The sequence below is a fragment of the Podarcis raffonei genome, chromosome 16, assembly GCF_027172205.1.
Source record: "Podarcis raffonei isolate rPodRaf1 chromosome 16, rPodRaf1.pri, whole genome shotgun sequence".
NCBI classification, from domain to species: domain Eukaryota; kingdom Metazoa; phylum Chordata; class Lepidosauria; order Squamata; family Lacertidae; genus Podarcis; species Podarcis raffonei.
In genome coordinates, this window is record NC_070617.1 from 34,079,806 (window position 1) to 34,095,649 (window position 15,844).

General features: G+C 46.9%; 1 protein-coding gene across 1 annotated transcript in view; it reads right to left on the reverse strand.

Moving 5' to 3' along the window:
* Window positions 1-15,844, reverse strand: part of MMP17 (matrix metallopeptidase 17) — a 158,821-nt gene that overhangs the window by 41,289 nt on the left and 101,688 nt on the right. The window contains exons 2-3 of the mRNA XM_053368199.1: window positions 12,153-12,285; window positions 2,192-2,318 (exon numbers count right to left, since the gene is read on the reverse strand). Coding sequence (XP_053224174.1) covers window positions 2,192-2,318; window positions 12,153-12,285 — 260 coding nt within the window. The remainder of the gene's footprint in view (window positions 1-2,191; window positions 2,319-12,152; window positions 12,286-15,844) is intronic.

Genomic DNA, 15,844 nt, shown 5'->3' on the forward strand with positions numbered 1-15,844 from the left:
CATCAACTTTATTATACAGTCGTACCTTGGTTCTTGAACACCATGTGACTCGAACGTTTTGGCTCCCGAACACCACAAACCTGGAAGTGAGTGTTCTGGTTTGCAAACATTTTTTGGAAGTCGAACGTCTGACGCGGCTTCTGATTGAGTGCAGGAAGTTCCTGCAGCCAATCGGAAGCCGTGCCTTGGTTTTCAAACATTTTCGGAAGTTGAACAGACCTCTGGAATGGATTCCGTTCGAGAACTAAGGTACGACTTGGTATCCAGTATATTCTGTTCATGTGTAACCATTATACATTTATATTTTGGTTACTGATTTTATACAGTCCTTTAAAAAAATGTGAAAAATACACACCAACTTTACATTGCCGGTCTGAACAGAAAAGTTTTGAGGAGGCACCATAAAAAATAGAGGGAAGGCACCTGCCTAAAGTCAGTGGGTACAGGAGCTGCCGCACGAAAAGACTGGTCTCTTAAAAGTGCAGAATAAATATTATTTTGTACTTGTTTTAAAAGTGCCAGTTCCACAGTTCTAAGTGCCTGAACGGGCAGATGGCTTAATCTTGTTCAGCGCAAAGAAGAACAGAAGACTCAGGAATATACCACTGGACAACATAAAGGAATATTCACGGAGGCCTGTTTATTTTTTATTACAAGCTGGGAATCCCTTTACGACTTCTGAGTCACTCCTGTCGGGCTTTGTGTTCACCAACACCTGATTTTTGCAAGCGGCAGCAGGGGGCGCTCTTGCCACACGGAGGTCCCAGAACTAAAGCGCATGAGCTGCAGTGCTTGGAGTTCCAGCCTGCCTTTTCCCCTGGGGACAGCAAAGCTCTAACTACTGCGGTTGTTAAAAATCCAAACAACAGAATAAATCAAACGCAAAACCCCACATTTATCTACTTTCCACTTGATCTCGGTTCAACCTGTTGAGGACTCTGGTCACGATGTTCTTCCCCAGCACAGGAGGACCATTAAGGTGAATATCTCTCCTGAAAGCAGCCAAGCGCTCCTGCAAGATAAAGGTGTCACGATGGCCGCCACCAACTGCTTGGGAACCCCAGTGGGGAGGGTACCACTGTGCCCATGTCTGGCTTGTGGGCTTCCTAGAAACAATAGTATACCACTTTAAACAATTGTGGCTTCCTCTATAGAATTCTGAGAACTGTACTTTTCTAAGGGAGTTGTTAAGAGACTCACAGCTCCTTCGCAAATAGAAGGGGAAGAAATGGAGGCAGTGAGATATTTTACTTTCTTGGGCTCTGTGATCACTGCAGACGGTGACAGCGGTCACGAAATTAAAAGACACCTGCTTCTTGGGAGAAAAGCGACGACAAACCTAGACAGCATCTTAAAAAGCAGAGACATCACCTTGCCAACAAAGGTCCGTATAGTTAAAGCTATGGTTTTTCCAGTAGTGATGTATGGAAGTGAGAGCTGGACCATAAAGAAGGCTGATCGCTGAAGAATTGATGCTTTTGAATTATGGTGCTGGAGAAGACTCTTGAGAGTCCCATGGACTGCAAGAAGATCAAACGTATCCATTCTTAAGGAAATCAGCCCTGAGTGCTCACTGGAAGGACAGATCCTGAAGCTGAGGCTCCAATACTTTGGCCACCTCATGAGAAGAGAAGACTCCCTGGAAAAGACCCTGATGTTGGGAAAGATGGAGGGCACAAGGAGAAGGGGACGACAGAGGACAAGATGGTTGGACAGTGTTCTCGAAGCTACCAGCATGAGTTTGACCAAACTGCGGGAGGCAGTGGAAGACAGGAGTGCCTGGCGTGCTCTGGTCCATGGGGTCACGAAGAGTTGGACATGACTAAATGACTAAACAACAACAACTCACAGCATCCTTAGCGAAGCACAGTTCCCAGAATTCTTTGGGGAAAGCCACAATGGTTTAAATTGGTATGATACTGCTTTAAATGTGTAACTGCAAAGTTGGCCACCGTCTAACGTCCCCCAGAAACAAATCGGAATGCATGCTCAGCAAATACTGAATCTCCCTGCAGGCTTTTTTTGGGCAGCAAACGAACAGGGATGAACATTCCACAGACAGGCTACCTTGAAGTGCCCTTCGATCAGCAGTGGCCCCATTCAAGCACGCAAATAACCAGGGACGGCTGAATCAGCCCTTGAGCCATTCCTCCCCACCGGCACTGCAAGCGCAAAAGATTTAACAGCCAACCTCCAAGATAAGTTCCTTTTGTTCCACTTGGTTGCTGACTGAGCATGCCTCTTCCTCCTTGCCTCTGATTCAGCGAGATCAGGGAGAGAGCACCGAGGTGTCTTCATCAATTTCAGCGTGGCTTCATCTATATTTCAAAAGAGAAAAGTCACTCCGGCTGGGGGGATAGGGAGAGTTTCTGCCTTGAAACGGCAACATCAACAGTGCATTTTCATAACAGCCATTTCAGATATGAAACATACCTCCCCACTATGCACTATAGGTAAAGGTAAAGGGACCCCTGACCGTTAGGTCCAGTCGGTGACGACTCTGGGCTTGCGGCGCTCATCTCGCTTTATTGGCTGAGGGAGCTGGTGTACAGCTTCCGGGTTATGTGGCCAGCATGACTAAGCCGCTTCTGGCGAACCAGAGCAGCGCACAGAAACACCTTTTACCTTCCCGCCGGAGCGGTACCTATTTATCTACTTGCACTTTGACGTGCTTTCAAACTGCTAGGTTGGCAGGAGCAGGGACCGAGCAACGGGATCTCACCCCGTCGTGGGGATTCAAACCGCTGACCTTCTGATTGGCAAGTCCTAGGCTCTGTGGTTTAACCCACAGCGCCACCCGCGTCCCCACCATGCACTATACAAAGCAGCTAATATAGGAACGTGGTAAATATCCACTGATTCATGTAGCTCACTATTCCCTGCACTGGTTGGCAGCATTTCTCTCCAGGATTTCAGACAGGATTCTTTCATAGCCTGACCTGGAGATGCTGCAGATTGAACAGATGTCCTGGTGCAGAGCCATAGTTTTTCCCGACAGAGAAAACACGTGTCTGAATTTGCATATACCCTACTGTAGATGCAACCAGAGTATTTCAGAACTGTTTGCTCTGGTTGCTAATAAGATATCATCTCCTAAAGCAGCCTGGAGGAGTGTTGTCTAGCAATAAATATAATATGCAGAAAAACAGCACTATTCAGAAGTATGCAAACCCCCCTGAGTAAATCCATAATATAACTTGTGTTTGGTATTCATCTGCTGCTCTTTTCTTTTCCTCCTGTTAAGCGAGTTCTTAAGACTATTTTATTTGAGTGTGTATTTTTTTATTTAAAAAAACACCAGAGCCTGTGTTTATTATTATTATTTGAATGTCCAGGTGCAGATACCCCCCTCCCCTTCCCACCCCCAGAAGTCAGACAACACATCAGGTAAAATGCAGGACAACATACTTGGGATTAAAACGGCCACAGCTTTCTTAATTTCAAATGTAGGAAAACCTTGGCTTAGGCATTGGGCATGTATCCTTCTCAGCTCCCTTGCTGGGGGTCTGAGGCAAGACAGGGTCAGTTGGTGATATGGGGATACTATCACAGCATTCACACAGCTGGCCCCCAATCTGTTAAGTTCTGGGGGGACATACCAAACGACACAGCGATTCTTCAAACAGCTCTTGTTTATTCACAGGCCAGAACAGAACAGAACAGAACTGAAGGGTCCAGTCAGCCTGCTTATATAGGGCTCCAGTACCATGTAACTGTAACAATTTCCTAAAACTATCCAATCACTGAACGTCACTTTCGATCCCTTATTTGCATAACTATTTACAGTATCCCCCTGCTGGCCCAGGGTGAGAACTTCAGTACATAACACAATCCATGTAGCTGAGGGGAGTTCTATGACCCACCACCATATTCTTGTGGTCTGAGACTCCCCTCAATGCCCCCTTTAATGGGGTCCCTGGTATCGCCGCCGCAGGTGGGGTGTGTCACCACACCACCCCTTCTATCGATTGATGGACTAGACTGGATTCCATCTAAGGCCTAAAACCGCCGAAGGTGTGATCATTGCTACAGGGAAGGCAAAACCTGCAGAGCAGGGCAAATTCCTTCCCGGCTCTGAAAAACAGCAACCATCATCTGACCGCAGCAACATTCATGGACCTGGAAAGGGAAAGGTTAGCCTGTAAAGAAAGAAGGGAGGGCTGGGTGGGTGACGCTCTGAGGCTGCTGTGCTGCCAGTGTCGGCTCCGACCTCCTTTTAAATCTAAGGAGTGGACCAGAGTGAAGCCTGCGCTTCCACGGTCCTCTCCTTTAGCTCAGCCCCCTGGCCTGCTGCGGATTGGCTGATTCAAATATGGAGGTTGGGCGGGAACCCATAGGCCTTTGCCTAGAGATCAGAGCGATGGCCCAACAGCATGGCGTGGCTTCGGGTGGGTGGCGGGGCTGCGTGCTGGGCTGCAAATAGCCGCCCACTGTCAGAGACATGGTGAGCGTCCATTATTAAATTTGTATACCACCCTTCCCCTGAAGATCTCAGGAAAGTTCACAGCATAAAAACACAAGATAAAAAACCCCCACAAAATACATAATGGAAAAGGAACGAAAACAAACCAAAACAATAACCCCCTTCCCTGATCTACCGCCTCCCACAAACACAATTACAGTAAAAGGATATAGGATGTTAATCAGCCAAAGGCTTGGTTGAAGAGGAATGTTTTCGCCAGGCACTAAAAGGTCTTTAAAGAAGGCACCAGGTGAGTCTCCCGAGGGAGAGCATCTCACAAATGGGGAGCCACTGCAGAAAAATCTTGCAGACCTCTCATGGAGGAGGCACATGAAGAATTATATATTTAGACATGTCTGCTGATATATAGAGGTTTTTTTAATGACATTGTTTGCTGTAATTGTTAGGCTCGTTTTTCATTTGTATGGTTCATAAGCCGCCTTAAGTATGATTTATCATTGAAAGGCAGCGTATTGATGCAGAATCGATCAGTCTTTGCTCCAACAGGAAAGCGAACATATCCAAGATTTATTTCTGATACCCCAGACCATGGCTTGAAGAATGGTCTAAATTGGCCCATTAGAAAGCTGTCGTCCCCCCCGTCCCCCCCCGCAGACTCCTGACTCATTATGCATTTATAAATGATATAATTACTGCCTGAAAAATGACTCAGAAATCTGCAAGTTCATAACATCAGAACTCGTGGACACTCAATGGAGCTGAATGTTAATAGATTCAGGAACAGATGAAAGAAAGGACTTCATCCATGGAGGAGAGGGCGTTCTAGGGTCACTAGTCATGATGGTTAGGATATCTCTCCACAGTTAGGAGGCAGCAGTGAATGTTTTCAAATGCCAGTTGCTGGAAACCACTGGAGGAGAGAGGGCTCTTGTGCTTGGGTCCTGCTTACCAGTTTCCCATAGGCATTTGTTTGTTCCCTGTGAGAACAGTGTGCTGGACAAGAGGGGTCATTTGGCTGACCCAGCAAGCTAGTCTCATGTTCTTAAGGACTGGGAGATCTTTCCTTCCTATGCTTCTGAATACCTGGCAGTGAGGACCACACCAAGGGCAGGCTTTTCATAGGCATCTGATCGGCCACTGTGAGATCAGGATACTGAACGAGGTAGACCTTTGGTCTTATTCCAGAGGGCGCTTCTTATGTTATACCTGGAGGAGCATCTCCACCCCCATTCGTTCAGCCTGGATACTGAGGTCCAGCTCTGAGGGCCTTCTGGCGGTTCCCTCACTGTGAGGTTACAGGGAACCAGGCAGAGGGTCTTCTCAGTGGTGGCACCTGTCCTCCCGTCAGATGTCAAGGAAACAAACATCTATCTGACTTTTAGAAGACCTCTGAAAGGCAGCCCTGTTTAGGGAAGTTTTTAATGATGTTTTATCATGTTTTTAATATTCTGTTGGGAGCCACCCAGAGTGGCTGGGGAATGAATTAATAAATTATTATTATTATTATTATTATTATTATTATTATTACACTCACTGTTTTTCTTTACATAAAGTCAATAATAATAATAATAATAATAATAATAATAATAATAATAATAATAATTTATTATTTATACCACGCCCATCTGGCTGAATTTCCCCAGCCACTCTGGGCGGCTCCCAATCAAGTGTTAAAAACAGTAAGTGTTAAATATTAAAAACTTCCCTGAACAGGGCTGCCTTAAGATGTCTTCTGAATGTCAGTAGTTGTTTACAGTGGTGCCTCACAAGACGAAATTAATTCGTTCCACGAATTTTTTCGTCTAGCGAATTTTTCGTCTTGCGAAGCACAAAATCCCATAGGAATGCATTAAAAATCAATTAATGCATTCCTATGGTCAAAAAAAGTCCAAACAAAGCCAAATTTGGTACAACAAGAGTTTATTAAGTGCTCTTTAAAGTCACACATACTGTAAAGAGCATTTCAAAATTCAAACCCAGATTTTTTTTAAAAAAACAGCAGAGTGGCCCAATGGTCACAGAAAATCATAAAAATGCAGAAAAAAAACAAGCTTCCAGATTCTTGCAAACCCCTCCCCAACTGTTCCCCTAGCCACCCAGCACACAGAAATTCAAATCCAGAATTTTTTTAAAAAAACAGCAGAGTGGCCCAATGGTCACAGAAAATCATAAAAATGCAGGGAAAAAAAACAAGCTTCCAGATTCTTGCAAACCCCTCCCCAACTGTTCCCCCAGCCACCCAGCACACAGAAATTCAAATCCAGATTTTTTTTAAAAAAACAGCAGAGTGGCCCAATGGTCACAGAAAATCATAAAAATGCAGAAAAAACCCCACAAGCTTCCAGATTCTTGCAAACCCCTCCCCAACTGTTCCCCCAGCCACCCAGCACACAGAAATTCAAATCCAGATTTTTTTTAAAAAAACAGCAGAGTGGCCCAATGGTCACAGAAAATCATAAAAATGCAGAAAAAACCCCACAAGCTTCCAGATTCTTGCAAACCCCTCCCCAACTGTTCCCCCAGCCACCCAGCACACAGAAATTCAAATCCAGAATTTTTTTAAAAAAACAGCAGAGTGCCCCAATAGTCACAAAAAATCATAAAAATGCAGAAAAAAACACACAAGCTTCCAGATTCTTGCAAACCCCTCCCCAACACCAAGTCCTTGAATTCCAAACACCCCAACCCAAAATCCAACCCCCCCCAAAAAAGTTTTAAAAGCTTAACTTACCAAATGGCTGCAAAAGAAGTTTTGGAAAAGCTTCAAAAATCACCAAAGTCTTTAAAAACCTCAAAAAAGGCTACTATGTCCTCGAAGTCAAGTCGCAACTGTATTAACGGTGTTAAGAAAAAGGAAACAAACTTGCAAGACGTTTTTGTCTTGCGAAGCAAGCCCATAGGGAAATTCGTCTTGCGAAGCAGCTCAAAAAACGGAAAACCCTTTCGTCTAGCGAGTTTTCCGTCTTGCGAGGCATTCGTCTTGCGGGGCACCACTGTATCTCTTTGACATCTGATGGTAGGGCGTTCCACAGGGAGGGCGCCACTACCGAGAAGGCCCTCTGCCTGGTTCCCTGTAACTTGGCTTCTTGCAGCGAGTGAACCGCCGGAAGGTCCTTGGTGCTGGACCTCAGTGTCCTGGCAGAACAATGGGGGTGGAGACGCTCCTTCAGGTACACTGGGCCGAGGCTGTTTAGGGCTTTAAAGGTCAGCACCAACACTTTGAATCGTGCTCGGAAACGTACTGGGAGCCAATGCAGATCTCTCAGAACCGGTGTTATGTGGTCCCAGCGGCCACTCCCAGTCACCAGTCTAGCTGCCGCATTCTGGATTAATTGCAGTTTCCGGGTCACCTTCAAAGGAAGCCCCACGTAGAGCGCGTTGCAGTAGTCCAAGCGGGAGATAACTAGAGCAACCCCCGAAGGTTCACACACAAGATACGTGCGGGGAATTGCTTTGAGTTTCCTCAAAAGGAAAAACAAAAACAAAAAACCGGCACGTCCTGCCATTTCCATTTCTCTCTTTAAGAGAGAACAGATTACACGCTCTCCTTTAAATTTAAGTGGCGTGCACTTCCAATTTCAACGAAAGCGCGGGCCAACCAATAAAGCAAACTGTTCCTTCTTTTCGCTCCTGGGCACCTTGGTGCATCCGATAAGACGGGGGAGAAATAATTACATGAATTTAATTAGGAACTGAGAAGGAGAGTCCCGGCGATGTGGCGATAGGGGAGGGAGAGGCGGAGGAGAAGCTTGAAGAGCTGTTCAAAAGACAGTGGCTGCTGTTCAAAGCCTGAGTCACACAGAGCTGCCCTAAAAGCGTCTCTGCACTTGGCAAAGAAAGAGGGCATCATAATTAGCAGGTTCCTTCAAGCTTTTTCCGAAACCAGAGGGAGGGGAGCCCCTGGCCCAGGAGCTGCGAGCAGCCCTCATGTCCTCTCTATCTGGCCCTCAGAATTCTCCCCAGGCCCTGCCTTTACAACCCAAATGGGTTTTTGCCTGGCTGCACTGTGTCATTGAACTGAGGATGCTTCCTGCTCGCCTGGATGGAAGACAGCAAGGTCTGTGAGGTTGTGTGCATAGAAAGTAGCCAACTTAGAACAGTGGTGAAATGTACTCCCTTTTTGCCCCACCCACTTTTGCTTCTGGCCCTTCCCACCAGTGGCATACGACCCCCAGAAAGTTGCCCGGAAGGGAATTTTCCTCCCTTGGGGAGGAAAAAAGCTCTCTGTTCCTCTGAAACAGAGAGCCACTTTTTTGGCTGTGGGCAACGTGGAAATTCTGCGTTGAGAAAACTAGCCTTCTGCAAAAAGATGCACGATTTCCTTCATTTCGCTTAGCTGTCTCTGGATTTTGGGGAGAGAAGAGGAGCTACCCAGCAGCAGCTAATAAGTACTCAGGCCTTATGGTGAAAGGTGAAGGGGGTTGTTTATACCTGTGGAATGAATTCTGAAGGACGTTAGCAGTTAGAAAAGGATGCTTTCAGGTAGAGAGGGGGAAAACCAGCGGTTTTCCTGGGCTCCCATGGCAGTGAAATGAAACCACCTTTTCAGGAAGACAGCATAACTTGAGTCAAGGGGTCTACTCTGAGTAAAGGGGTCTACTCTGAGTAAAGCTTAGATGGCTACAACCCATTAATATTATTATAACATGAGACCAGGGCCCTGTGGGATATGATTTCTTTCTGCAGGGCCTGCAAGACAGAGCTGTTCTGCCTGACCTTTGGTTTGGACTCAGTCTGAGCCTTATGTTTCCCTCCCCTTATGGTTTTGATCTATGGGCTACTTTTAAAATGAGGCTGCATTTTAAATTGCATTTTAACATGTATTTTAAATTGTCCCCCCCGCCCCCATTATGTTTTTTACTGTAATTTTACTGGTGTTAGCCCTGAGCCTGGCTCTGGCCGGGGAGGGTGGGGTATAAATAAAAATTATTATTTATTATCATATTATTATTATTTGGTAATAACAACAATGCACAATCAAACCCCCCCATATGATTTTGTCACAAAGCTGTGGCTTGTCTTTCACCTAGCTCATTTTAGCTGTGCTTAAGGTCAACTTTGATAAAGTCGTTAGCAATCTGCAAAGTAATTATGTGGGGAGGGGTGGGAAAGAAATAAAGCGAAACAGGGGCAGGAGGGGTTTTGGGGGGCGGTGAGGAGGAAAAGGCATACCAGATGTCAGGACGGCTCACGTGTTTCAGAGGTGGGAAGACAGGCAGAGACAGAAAGCTCTTCGCATCACATTGCAGAACCCCCCCACCCCACCCCAGAAGCGTGAGAAGCTGGCGAAATAATTGCCCGCCTCGGGTTGCCGGCCGCACGGGGCGACAAAACACCTGAGCCATGTAATTACTTCCCCGGGATGGCAGGCGAGACCGTCTGCTTCTCGCACGCAGGGATCCTTCCTCTCCCAGCGGAAGCTGCCATGAGGCCACGAGAGCAGCTGCAGAATGGAAGGGTGAAGGCTTCTGGTTCCCTTCTGGACAGAAGGCTGCATTGGGGCGGGTGGGTTGGGGGGCAAGCCGACTGGCCTTGCAAACTCTCCTCCAGCCTTTGCATAACTTTCATTTCATTCGAGTCATTCTGAACATATGTTACCGGTAACAGCCTTTCCTCTTCTGAGGGGACGAGGTGGTGTTTTCCAAGGAATGCCTGCACTGTTAAGCTTGCTCACATCATGGTGTTTCGGTCAGAGTGTCGGACTAGGGGCCTGGGACAGCAGGGTTCAAATTCCCACTCCGCCATTAAGCTCCCTGGGTGGTGACTTTGAGCCAGTCCCTGCCCCCCCTCTCTCTGCCTAACCTACCTATCAGGGTTGTTGACAGGATTAAGAGAGAAGGCAGGTGGAGAGAACCACATATGGCACTTTGAGCTCCTCAGATAGAAAGGCAGGATGGAGAAGTGCAATAAAAGATACACGGTTTGTATCCAAGCTGATTGTATCTCCCCTTTTCATCGTTTGGTTCTGCTTTGAAATGGTCTAATAGAAAAAAGACAGTGATGCAACTGAGAAATTGCACAAAGCAAATGAAATACCATGAAAATCCCTGAAACGAGAAGTAATCGACTAGAAACATTATCTTGTAGAAATAAACTAAATAATAAAAATCAAAAAGCTTAAGGAAAAAATTAGAAAAACCTAAAATAGAACCAAAGCCTTAAAGGGATGCCGGCTATAAACCTCGTTTCACAGAACTATTCAGTTTCCTCAGAAGGAAACAGAAGAATCATAAATGACCAAAATTTTAAAAAGAAGGGTAGAACCCCCCAAAATTCTGAAGTATTATAATCCTAGCTTGACCTAGGTAAAGCCAAGTGCAGTAATAAAGGATTGAGGACTCAGAAGTTTCTAACCTTTTTCGTAAATTCAGTATTAGAAACTGAATTATTATCCACAAGATAATATTTCTAGTCGATTGCTTCTCGTTTCAGGGATTTTCACAGTATTTCATTTGTTTTTTTGCAATGGTCTAAGGCAGGGGTCGGCAAACTTTTTCAGCAGGGGGCCGGTCCACTGTCCCTCAGACCTTGTGGGGGGCCGGACTATATTTTGAAAAAAAAAATGATACAAGAGCACCATGAGCCCAGGTGACTGCTTACCTGTGTCTTGTGAGCAGCAGGGGCTGGCGGCAGCGGCGGTGGCAGAGAGTCGATGAGCAGCATGTGAAAGGGCTCCGCAGAGGGGCTGCGTAAAATGGCAGCCGCTTGAGCACTGCTGCTGGCACTAACAAAGCCCAGCCCCCTTCCTCCTCTAGGCAGGGCAGGGAGAAGCCAAGAGGAGGGAGGGAGGAGGCGCCACTGCCGTGTGAGGGAGAGGGATGGAGAGGGAAATAACACACGCACTGGTGATCCACACGGCGATTCCCGGACCGTCTGCGGGCCGGATCCAGAAGGCAATTGGGCCTGATCTGGCCGGCGGGCCTTAGTTTGTCGACCCATGGACTAAGGAGCCAATTGCCAATCTGGTGCCATCCAGATGTTTTGGACTGCAACTCCAACAGCCCTAGTCATCACCTTTTAAAAACATATGGAGGACATCAGGTTGGCAAAGGCCGGTCTACAGACAAACAAACCCGCACCTGAAATCAGAATCTTCCAGACAGATTTCCACATTGTTTTTGTGTGGTATAAAAGCCACTTCCAGAACCAAAGTGCTCATTTCTATGTTATTTGCTTCCTGAAACAAAACCTCAGTTGCAATTAATGTGGAAATGAGTACTAAGCTCATTCTGCATGCAAAGGACATGGTCAACCACTAAGCCAGGGTCTGCTAGCATGGCACCTGGGGCACTCTTGAGGTCTTTATCCGGTGCCCGTGAAGTCTCTGAGCCCCCTAACACACTGCCCCCTTGGGTGCTAAGGTGGTGTAATGGTCACTCCCCCCCTCTTGCTTGGAAAGGCGAAGGAAGAAGTTGAGAAGAATGATGCTCTTCTGTCAACTCTATGTGCTTTTCAAGCTCAGATGAATTCTATTCAGTCTGACTTTTGCCTAGATTTCTTGGAAATGCAATGCGTTGTCTCTCTCTCTCTCTCTCTCTCTCTCTCTCTCTCTCTCTCTATCAGGGAGGTGGGTGAGGTGCCTCAAAGGAAGAGGCAGTGAAATGACCAGATGGGGTGGCACTCACAAATACAAATGGGCCCACCAGCATTAAAAAAATTAATAAATGGCACCCACTGCATTGAGCTATGTTGGAAACAACAAATGTTCTCCTCCCAATTCTTTACTCACCTAGAATCCCAGTGGTTTCAAGGCCGCCAAACTGCTGCATGGCCACAATGGCTTTGGTGAGTTCTTCCTGTGTCTGCAGTTTTCCTGTGATGGGGTCTGGAGGGGGCAGATAGCCGAATTTTGTCAGCCAATCCTGTTAAAACCAAAAAAAGGAGAAGGTTGGGAAAAGAAAGAAATGATTCAATAAGTCAAAGGGTCTCTTTAGTTGCACCTCACCTTAGTCTCTCTCTCACACACACACTCTTACATGTTTACACTCGGCTTCCACATTGAATGCCGCATCCCTCGTTAACAAATGGATGTGTCAGAACAGATCTATGTACATTACTTTAAGTAATGGAATCTGATGACCTTCATGCACCCCGGAGCTGACATTTAATTTTCCTAACCAGCTACAAAACACTTTTGATTACATAGACGAGCAGTTATAGGAAACTCGGGGTTGCACTTCCATCTTGTCGCTAAAGGGGTCCATGTGCGTCTCAGTGAGATAAAAGCGAAGGGGAAGGTGATGTTCCCTTCTCCCACTCCTGCTCTGGGCAAGAGACAGGGGTCTTTCAGAAACACAGTGAAGGAGAAGATCTACTGCGAAACTAATGGTGCCTAATCCTGAAGGGCCCCCACAAACCAGTTCAGTCCACGATGCTTAAAAAATTTGCTTTGAAAAGTGCATCATGCATGTATACAACATTTCCCTAAAAGGTAAAGGTAAAGGGACCCCTGACCATTAGGTCCAGTCGTGACTGACTCTGGGGTTGCGGCGCTCATCTCGCTTTATTGGCCAAGGGAGCCAGCGTACAGCTTCCGGGTCATGTGGCCAGCATGACTAAGCCGCTTCTGGCGAACCAGAGCAGCGCACGGAAACGCCATTTACCTTCCTGCCTAAGTGGTACCTATTTATCTACTTGCACTTTGACTTGCTTTTGAACTGCTAAGTGGGCAGGAGCAGGGACCGAACAACAGGAGCTCACCCCGTCATAGGGATTCGAACCACCGACCTTCAGATCGGCAAGTCCTAGGCTCTGTGGTTTAACCCACAGCACCACCCGCGTCCCACATCATTTCCCTACTTCCTCCTAATTACTCAAAAAGGATAAGGCATAGGAAAGTTTTATTCACACCAGGGACTTTGACATGTGAAACAATCCAGTATAGCAATTTTAATCAAAGTATGAGACATTGTAGTTTTATATAGTGGTACCTTGGTTTATGAACTCAATCCGTTCCGGAAGTCCGTTCTTAAACCGAAACCATTCTTAAACCAAGGCGCGCTTTTCCTAATGAGGCCTTCTGCAGCCGGTCCCCTTCCACCGTTCGGATTCCATTCTTAGACTGAGGTAAAGTTTGCAAACTGGGACACTACTTCTGGTTTTGCGGAGTTCGTAAACCGAATCGTTCTTAAACAGGACTGTTCTTAAACTGAGGTACCGCTGTACAGTATATATACAGTGATACCTCGGGTTACATACGCTTCAGGTTACAGACTCCGCTAACCCAGAAATATCACCTCGGGTTAAGAACTTTGCTTCAGGATGAGAACAGAAATCGTGCTCTGGCGGCGCGGCTGCAGCAGGAGGCCCCATTAGCTAAAGTGCTGCTTCAGGTTAAGAATAGTTTCAGGTTAAGAACGGACCTCTGGAACGAATTAAGTTCTTAACCCGAGGTACCACTGTATATATCATACATTGTGATGATCTGTCATGGAACAATCCCACTGAAGAAGATAACAGTGGTTACCCAGGCCTCACTGCTGGTTGCGAAGGGCCCCCCCGGGACAGTTCAGGCTTCAGGGCCCCCAAACATAGGCACCAACTCTATAGGGCTGAGGTGTTTTCAGCCCCCCCCAAGTCTTTTGGGATGGGACTAAGCCCTCCAAATCTTGAGGGGATGAAGGAAACAGAGTGTGGCCTCTCCACCACCCACTCAGCTCCTTTATTGTGATGGAGCGGCCAGGACTGCCTGCAGAGTCCTGGGGTGTTTCACCGGGGGGGGAGGGGAAAGAGTCCCACAAGGTCTCCTGGAGCAGTGATGAAAGGATGCGCCCCCCAATGTAGGTCCACCACAGCCGGTGTGATGCACTTAAGAGAGTTGGATAACAGATTACAAAAAACAAGCAAAACTAGAAAAACGCTCTGTGAAACCCAAACAGAGTCAAAGGGCACATGCACACCCAAGGTTTAAATTCTCTTTCCCCACAAAGGTGAACTCAATGCTACTTACAAAAACAAGCATTAAAAAGTGCAAAAGCAAGAGTAAAAACAACACTAAATGTCGCTCAAATGTGTGTGTGTGTGTGTGTGTGTGTGTGTGTGAGTCAATTCTACCCCACCCAAAGATAAGCAGAAAATTAAGGTCGAATGACCTGGGTCAGGGGTCAGCAAACTCTTTCAGCAGGGGGCCAGTCCACTGTCCCACGGACCTTGTGGGGGGCTGGACTATATTTTGGAAAAAAATAATGAACAAATTCCTATGCCCCACAAATAACCCAGAGATTCATTTTCAATAAAAACACACATTCTACTCATGTAAAAACACGCTGATTCCCGGACCGTTCGCAGGCCAGATTTAGAAGGCAATTGGGCCGGATCCAGCCCCTGGGCCTTAGTTTGCCTACCCATGACCTGGGTGAATCAGAAGGTTTTTGCTTGGCACCTAAAAATGAACAGTGATGAAGCCAGGCCCATCTTGCTTGGGAGAGAATTCCACAGATGGGGTGCCACCACTGAGAAGGCCCATCCTCATGTCACTGCCCTCCATACATCCCTTGGGAGGGAGCATATGGAGAATGGCTTCATATGACAACTACAGGGTCTAGGTTGGTTCCTGCGGGGAGAGGAGTTTTGAGATATTGGGGTTAACAACAGGGACAGGGGAACCCACCACCCTCTAGATCAGCGGTTCTCAACCTGTGGGTCCTCAGATGTTGTTGGACTACAACTCCCATCATCTCTGAGCTCTGGCCTTGCTAGCTAGGGGTGATGGGAGTTGTAGTCCAACATCTGGGGACCCACAGGTTGAGAAAGGTTGCTCTAGATCTTGTTGGAGTGCATCTCCTATCACCCCACTGGCCACGTTGGCTGGGGTTGATGGGTGCTGGAGTTTAACCTTCAAGTGGAGGGCTGCAGTTTCTCCAGACTGGACCACAGGCCAGTCTGGGGCTGGTGGGACTTCTGCAACCACACCCATAGGTATCTGGCTTGCCTCAGCATGCCCACCTGAGATATTAGGGGTTGGGGATGTGATTGCTGTGGGGATACCTGTAGCATCAACAGTTTTGGTGAGAAGCTGAGGGTTGATTACTGTGGGGTCGACTGCTCTTCCTGAATGGGCAAAAGCAGAGGCTTCCAGAATAAGCAACCCCTCGCTACTTAGCAAAAAGGTTGATCAAATGTTTGCTAGAGGATGAGGATGCTGGATCCGTGCAGCACAATTCTAAGGGGGTGAAATGCACTCAATCATTTTGACAATTCACACCCATCTTCCATCTGCAGAGGAAACAGAAGCTTTGGTGGTGATTGGGGTGACAACGGTCATTGTTCTTGATCAGTACCTAAGAAGTATTGAAATATCGAGCTGTTAAGGGCTGCTATCAACCTGGGGCTTTTAACTGGGTCAATACCCCATTAAGTCCTCTCTCTTTGCAATGATTAATGTTGAGTGTCAACATCAGGTTAGAACAGCAGCGCTTGACC